The sequence below is a fragment of the Triticum aestivum genome, chromosome 5B (genome assembly GCF_018294505.1).
Source record: "Triticum aestivum cultivar Chinese Spring chromosome 5B, IWGSC CS RefSeq v2.1, whole genome shotgun sequence".
Classification (NCBI taxonomy): Eukaryota; Viridiplantae; Streptophyta; class Magnoliopsida; order Poales; family Poaceae; genus Triticum; species Triticum aestivum.
In genome coordinates, this window is record NC_057807.1 from 565291243 (window position 1) to 565297990 (window position 6748).

Below are 6748 nucleotides of genomic sequence, written 5' to 3' on the forward strand. Positions count from 1 at the left end.
CGACGCGACGTGATCCGATCCCCATGCTGCCGGTCCATGTCATGGTCATGGTGCCATGGTGGAGTGGTTAGTTAGCTCACACGCCTCATCCATCCATCCCAACAAGTGTAGCACAGTACTTAATAAGCAGAAAATGATAAAGAGAGGATTTTATTGTAAAAAATAAACTAGGAGGCGGCGGCCATAGCTTTCCATCCGTGTCACCGGCAATAACTCCCTGCCGCGCGCTGCTGACACTGTCACCGGAAGTGGGACGCTCAGGCCGCCTTCCTAAATACGCCTACCCACCACCCTCGGCCTCGCCTCCCTCAATTATACGGCCCGGCCGGGCTCATCAGAGGGTATGTAAATGCGGTCGTCGTCGCCTTCCAAATCACAGCTCGGAACAGCTTGGAGGAGGAGCGGCAGCACCGGAGGCGGCCTGCCATGTCGTCTTCGTCCATGGCGCGGCACGGCCCGTCGAGGAGGGGCGGCGAGGCGTGGTGAGTTCAGTGTCTCCTCTCCGAATTCCGGTCGGTGCTACGGTGGGTGGAACGGGGAATTGCGTCGGTCGGTTTGTCGGCGGATTTTTCTGATGGATTTTGCTGTTTTCGCCGGGAATCGCCAGGTTCTGCACCACCGGGCTGCCCAGCGACGTCGTCTTCGAGGTGCAGGACATGAGCTTCCACCTCCACAAGGTGGGTTCTCCTTGATTCTTAGTCTTGTCCCTTCTGTGCTCGACGAAATTCCGCTGAGAAGTCGATGTTTGCGCGCGCAGTTCCCGCTCATGTCCAAGAGCCGCAAGATCAGCCGCATGCTTGCCGAGCAGGATGAGCAGCGTCCGGCGGGCCAGCGGCGGCGGCGACGGCGTGGGAGCTCCGTAGCCAATGCCGAGGAGCATGCTGTTGCTGCTGCCGCGGCGGAAACAGAGATTGTGGAAGCAGAGGAGGAGGAGGAGGAGGAGGACGGCGACAAGGAGCAGGAGCAGGTTAGGATGGAGGACGGCAAGTCGTACAGCATCACCTTCCCGGACTTCCCCGGCGGGCCGGGCACCTTCGAGGCGGCGGCCAAGTTCTGCTACGGCGTCCGCGTCGAGCTCACGCCCTGGAACGTCGCGCCGCTGCGGTGCGCGGCCGAGTACCTGGAGATGACGGAGGAGCACTCCGAGGACAACCTGGCCGCGCGCGCCGAGGCCTACCTGTCGCAGTCCGTGCTCCGCCACCCCGGCGAGGCCACCAAGGCGCTCAAGTCCTGCGAGGAGCTGCTGCCGCACACCGAGGAGCTCGGCATTGTCGCCCGCTGCGTGGAGACCATCGCCGCGCGCTCGTCGGCGACGTCGCGCTCCTGGTTCGGCGACCTGGCCGTGCTCGGCCTGCACATGTACAAGCGGGTGATGGCGGCCATGGCCGCGCGCGAGGACGTGAGGACGGAGGCTTTGGAGGGCTGCCTCGTGTCCTACGCCAAGGCCACCCTGCCGGGGCTGTCGAGGTCCATGAGGTGGCGCCGCGCGTCCGCGCCGGTGTCGTCGGAGGTGGAGCAGAGAGACCTCCTGGAGGCGGTGGTCGCGAGCCTCCCCGCGGACAAGGGCTCAGGGAGCGTGGTGACCGCGAAATTCCTGTTCGCGCTGCTGCGGACGGCGCACATCCTGCGCGCGTCCGACGCGGCGCGCGCGGCGATCGAGCGGAAGGCCGCGACGCAGCTGGAACAGGCAACGGTGGAGGACGTCCTCATCCCGAGCTACTCCGGCGCCGCGGAGACGCTCTACGACGTGGACTGCGTCGAGCGGGTGGTCAGGCACTTCCTGGCCGAGGAGGAGGTGGGCGAGGACGAGGCGTCGTCGTCAGCTGCAATCACCGAGGAGGAAGCGGCGGCGAGGACGACAGCGTCGCGCCCGTCGGCCGTGGCAATGGTGCAGGTGGGCAAGCTGGTGGACAACTACCTGGCAGAGGTCGCGTCCGACGCCAACCTGAAGCCAGCCAAATTCTGCAAGCTCGCGCTGGCAATGCCGGACCACGCCCGCATCTACGACGATGGCGTCTACCGCGCCGTCGACATCTACCTCAAGGTACGCACATTCCCCGATTTGTCATTGACTGCTTCTGACAAGTCAAAAAAAAATGCGCGTTTGTCGAGTAGCAGTTGGTTGCCGGCTCCATGACTCGTGTCGTGAGTGGTGCATGCATGCGCAGGCGCATCCGCGGCTGACGGCGGAGGAGCGGGACAGGGTGTGCGGCGTGGTGGACTGCCGGAAGCTGACGGTGGAGGCGTGCACGCACGCGGCGCAGAACGAGCGGCTCCCGCTGCGCGCGGTGCTGCAGGTGCTCTTCTTCGAGCAGCTGCAGCTCCGGCGCGCCATCACGGGCACGCTGCTGGCGTCCACGGCTTCCCCGCGAGCGCGGCATCCGAATCCTCATCCGCAGCGGCCGGCGGCGGCGCTGCGTCACGCCGCTGACCCGAGCGAGGCGTGGCGGACCACGACGGTGCAGGAGAGCCAGACGCTGCGGGTGGACATGGACGGCATGAGGAGCCGAGTGCAGGGCCTGGAGAGGGAGTGCTCCAGCATGCGGAGGGCGATCAAGAAGATCGACGGCGGCGCGTCGCCCGGCAGCGCCGGCCCGGACGCGGACACCCCGGCGGGCTGGCGGTCGCGGTACCGGTGCAAGTTCAGCACGCAGGTGTGCGACTCGCAGGCGCGCGACGCGGTCGTGTCCAGGGCGTCCAGGATGGGGATGAGCCCATGACCGACCGAACCATGATGGTGTACGGTGCAGCGGTGCGCAGGATGATCGGCGCCATCTCCCATTCCGTTGGAACGCGGCGTGTTTCACGATCAGAGAAGAGCTCGACACTCGAGATGAAAATGGTTCCAAGTTGCCACGGCTAACCAGACGAGAGAGTGAAGACCCGAGATCGAGCGCGGCAAAATGTCTCACCCCCTGTCATCTCGTCGGCACGTTTGACGCACCCGATTCGTGTGACCACTGCCAACTGCGTGGGCAGCAGCAACAGGGGTTGTTCATGTGCGGTGTCTGTACGATATGCTTAGCTTGTGTGCGCTGTGATTATGGCCTTCGCAGCTTGTGATGTGGTGGCAGTTTATACGGCATTGGTGTCCTGTTGTGCACGAAGCGTGCCTTCTGTCTTGGCTGGTATTGTACCATCATTGGCTGTTAGAATTGAGTTGTACATGCCGTGTTGTTTCGAAAGCCTCACGCAACATTGCCTACAGGAAGAATGTCTTCCGGTACTGTCTGTCTGTCACTATTGGGTTGCAAGTTGAATGGATATCTCATGTCCATCTTTTGCAGAGACATGTCCGCTCACTTTGTTTCTATTGTAAAGGCGGCATGCATTGCGTAGAAAGTAGGTACTCAAGCATGCCTGTGCTGCGTACAAAGTAGTAGAAACCATTTTCTATGTTCTACAGTAATATTGTATTCTCGCCCGTCCGACACTCCTGTGCTATAGACACCACATGTAGTGGCTCTTTTGGAAAAGAGGTAGCTTTTCTTCACATCTCGAGTGCCCTTAAGATATGTTTAGTGACTTGGAGTACTACGGCGGTATTTTAGTACTCCCAGTTACTAGTTTTGCACCGGCGATCAGCAACGCTTTAACGAACACCCCTGTATAGATATGTTAACATACAGGTTTGACCTTTAATGGCATCATTGTTTGCACCATTGCTGTCACAAGTTCACAACGTCCGTTTCAAGCAAAAAAGAAGATAAAAAAACACACCTAACATAATTCGTGAATAATTTTTGAATCTGTGATCCTTCTTAAAAATTCATGAACATTCTTTTGAATTCGTGAAGAAAAATAGTTCAGTGTGTATTTTGATTAAAAAAATGATGACAGTATTTAGAAATGTTCAGTGTATAATTGAAAATTGTCCATCGTATATTGGAAAATGCCCAGTGTTTATAAATAAAAAATTTATCATACAATAAATAATTCTTCAGTCCGTATTTTGTAAAGATGTTAACCTTATTAAAAAAATGTTCACTGTCTAACTGAATATTATTCAATATATATTAAAAAACTTCATTGTATATAAATAAATTATTAATCATATATTAAATAATTTTTATATTCATTTTTGTTTTGAAATTTTGATTAGGAACATTTGGTAAAACTCAAAAAAATATTCAGAATTTTATTCACCATATTATTAATATTATTTTAAATGTTCACAGATAGAAAAAGTTCACACAAATTTGAAAAATGTTCATGAATTTAGAAATGCCCATGCATTCAAAAAAGTTTCATCAATTAAAGAAAAATAAAGAAGTAAGCAGGAGAAGAAAAAGCAAACAAAAATATATAAAAATAAAAAAGAAAGAAAAGCATAAAAATAAAAAAAATGAGGGAAAACCGAGAAAACGGAAGACACAACAGAAAGAATGAAAAAAAAAACCATCTCGATTCCGTGCCCTGTGTTCCCGCTAGCTTCCGCACTAAATGAGCCGGCACCTCTACATGCGCTGTAGACGATTGCGACCATAACGGTTGCGCAAGGTGATATATATCATTTGCGGTGCAAAGGTAGTTGTTTGATTTGTCATTTGAGCCACAATGATCGCATGTTTTCAAAGCCTCACAAAGCATAATTGTTGCATGGGTACAGGACGAATTTGGTCTAATACTGTTACTTTTAGATTGCAAACTGGATCGAGGTGTCATGCCGATCTTTTCTTAGAGAGATGTTAGCTCAAACCGTTTTCTATCGAAAAGCATGCATGTTGCACAGAAAGCAGGCACTCAAATATGCCTGTACGTACGTACTAAAACCATTTTCTATGCTCTATTGCAGTCTCGCCTATCTGACACTTATGGCTACTTTGTTCCGCAACTATAAAGACGGACACTAATCATGCACCACGTGTAGTAGCTTTTCTTCACCCCTCGAGTGCCCTTCAGATATGTTTATTCCGTCAGTGCTATGTGGCACGGAATGATAGTAGAACCCCTAATTAGTTTTGCACCGAGTGGGACACTGCATCGGCGATCAGCAACGCTTTTAACCAACACTCATGAGTGTATGTATAGATATGTTAACATACAGGTTGACCTTTAATGGCACGATTATTGTTTCCCATCATTGCTGTCACCAGTTCACAACATGCTCTGCTGAACCTGCTGGCAGAAGGGCAAAGAACTCTACTGAGGAGTAAAATTAGGCTAATCAACGCTGGGCCAAGCTCAGCTTAGACAAGGCCCATAATTCCCCGCCTGGTTGACCATTCGGAGCGCCTCCCACACTGCTGCTTGCCAAAGATGCGCACATCCGCTCTCAACTCCGTCAAACATGTGGCAGGCGACGCTGCTGGCACCAGGACAGGAGAAAGCACAGCCAAGAAACAAAGAAAGTCCTAAACTCAACTCTGAAGTTGCTTTCAATCTGGATTAAATTAGCTTTTGACAACACAAAATTCAAACCTCCGACTAATTCACCGCCAGCTTTTGATTAATCTGCCATCCTTTTCTTATCTCTCTCAGGAAGAAATCACAACATTTAACGCGTGGTGAACTTTCAACTGATAAGTCTAGTCTTTGGGTCGTCGCCTGTGCAAAGAAGTTAGGGTCTTTCATTTCACGCGAGTAATCCGCATGACGTGTTTTTGGGTGTCTTGTAATAAACTCTTTTCTATCTTAACTAATGAATGAGGCAAAGCTTTTACCTCCGTTTCAAAAAATAAGTCTAGTCTTCCAAACCATAACTCTCATATCCGGTAAATCTATGCAACCTTGGACTAAGATAACTACGAACTTCCTACAACTTGCACTCGTTTTTCCAACCTATGGTTGTATCGTCTAGGTACAACGCTTTGAGTGAACAAAAACTCCTAGTCCCAAAAACAATATTCAAACTAAGAAATGGAAGAAACAAAATCAGATAGAGAGCGATGATTTGGAGGCCAGCCTCATCTCTCACGCAAGATGCTCGAATGCGCTAGATGGAAACTTTCGTGGTGAAAAGAATTCAAGAAGCTCGTGGGGAAATAAAATCGACACTCAATGAAACTTAAAAACAAATCACTTTGGAGAGCCTATTTTTTCGTCACTAGATCCTCAAGTGTTCTTTCACCATGAAACATTACATGCACCTAGTGTGAGGAATGTGTTCTTTCGCCGCAAGATCGGCACTTCAAAAAAATTGGCACTATTTTTTTTTCAGATTTTGATTGTTCATACAGATCATAGCCTTACCTCGAGTGGCCGCCCCTGCGCAGTGGGGTAGAGGGGAGGGGATTCTCGTCTCTCGGTTGGTGCGTACTATTCTTTGGTGTCGTGGCGGCATCGTTCCTACCGTGAGGAATGTGTTGTCTCAAATAAAAGTTCTTTGGCTTCAACCGCTTCTCCGTAATGCTTGGTGCAACATTGTCGAGGACCTTGGGAGTTTATACCCTCGCTTTCTTTTCATGGACTAGTAGGAGGTTATTGTTGTTGTCTGTTGGTGCACTTCCATGGGTATTGTAGGCGACACCATCGTCTTCTTTAACAACCCCTTCTTTTGATGCCTTGGGCACAAGGTCATCGCCATGGTCTGGTAATACTAGCGTGGTTGTCTGCCTTGATCAGGGTGATGTCTAAATCTCCATCGTGTGGGGCGATCTACTATTCCGGTGATTCAATGAAGTTTGGCGATTTACAGGTATATGTGTAGAGCGAGGTGATGCAACGGTGACATCAATCACCTCGACCATGCTCGACTTGTCGACACTGGTGCCCGTAACCCTTGCACTTGCTGCCCAGAAGCTTGCAA

The 6748-nt window shown here is 51.5% G+C and overlaps 1 protein-coding gene across 2 annotated transcripts; it reads left to right on the plus strand.

Annotated features, from left to right (window-relative positions):
- Nucleotides 1-246: 246 nt before the first annotated feature.
- LOC123113254 (BTB/POZ domain-containing protein At5g66560) lies at nt 247-3214 on the plus strand. 2 transcript variants are annotated; one of them, XM_044534451.1, is made up of 4 exons: nt 247-482; nt 608-677; nt 758-2044; nt 2169-3214. In XM_044534451.1, the coding sequence occupies exons 1-4, from the start codon at nt 427-429 to the stop codon at nt 2718-2720; spliced, it is 1965 nt and encodes a 654-aa protein (XP_044390386.1). In that variant the 5' UTR covers nt 247-426; the 3' UTR covers nt 2721-3214. The 2 variants fall into 2 exon arrangements, with proteins under 2 accessions (XP_044390386.1, XP_044390387.1); XM_044534452.1 differs by having other exon boundaries at nt 452-524.
- The last annotated feature ends 3534 nt before the right edge of the window (nt 3215-6748 follow it).

What these genes read in the sequence shown, in the direction of transcription:
- LOC123113254 (XM_044534451.1), top strand. Translation starts at nt 427, where the DNA reads ATGTCGTCTTCGTCCATGGCGCGGCACGGCCCGTCGAGGAGGGGCGGC. An exon ending in AGGAGGGGCGGCGAGGCGTG is followed by an intron (nt 483 to 607) that starts GTGAGTTCAGTG and finishes GGGAATCGCCAG; the next exon opens with GTTCTGCACCACCGGGCTGC. An exon ending in TGAGCTTCCACCTCCACAAG is followed by an intron (nt 678 to 757) that starts GTGGGTTCTCCT and finishes TTGCGCGCGCAG; the next exon opens with TTCCCGCTCATGTCCAAGAG.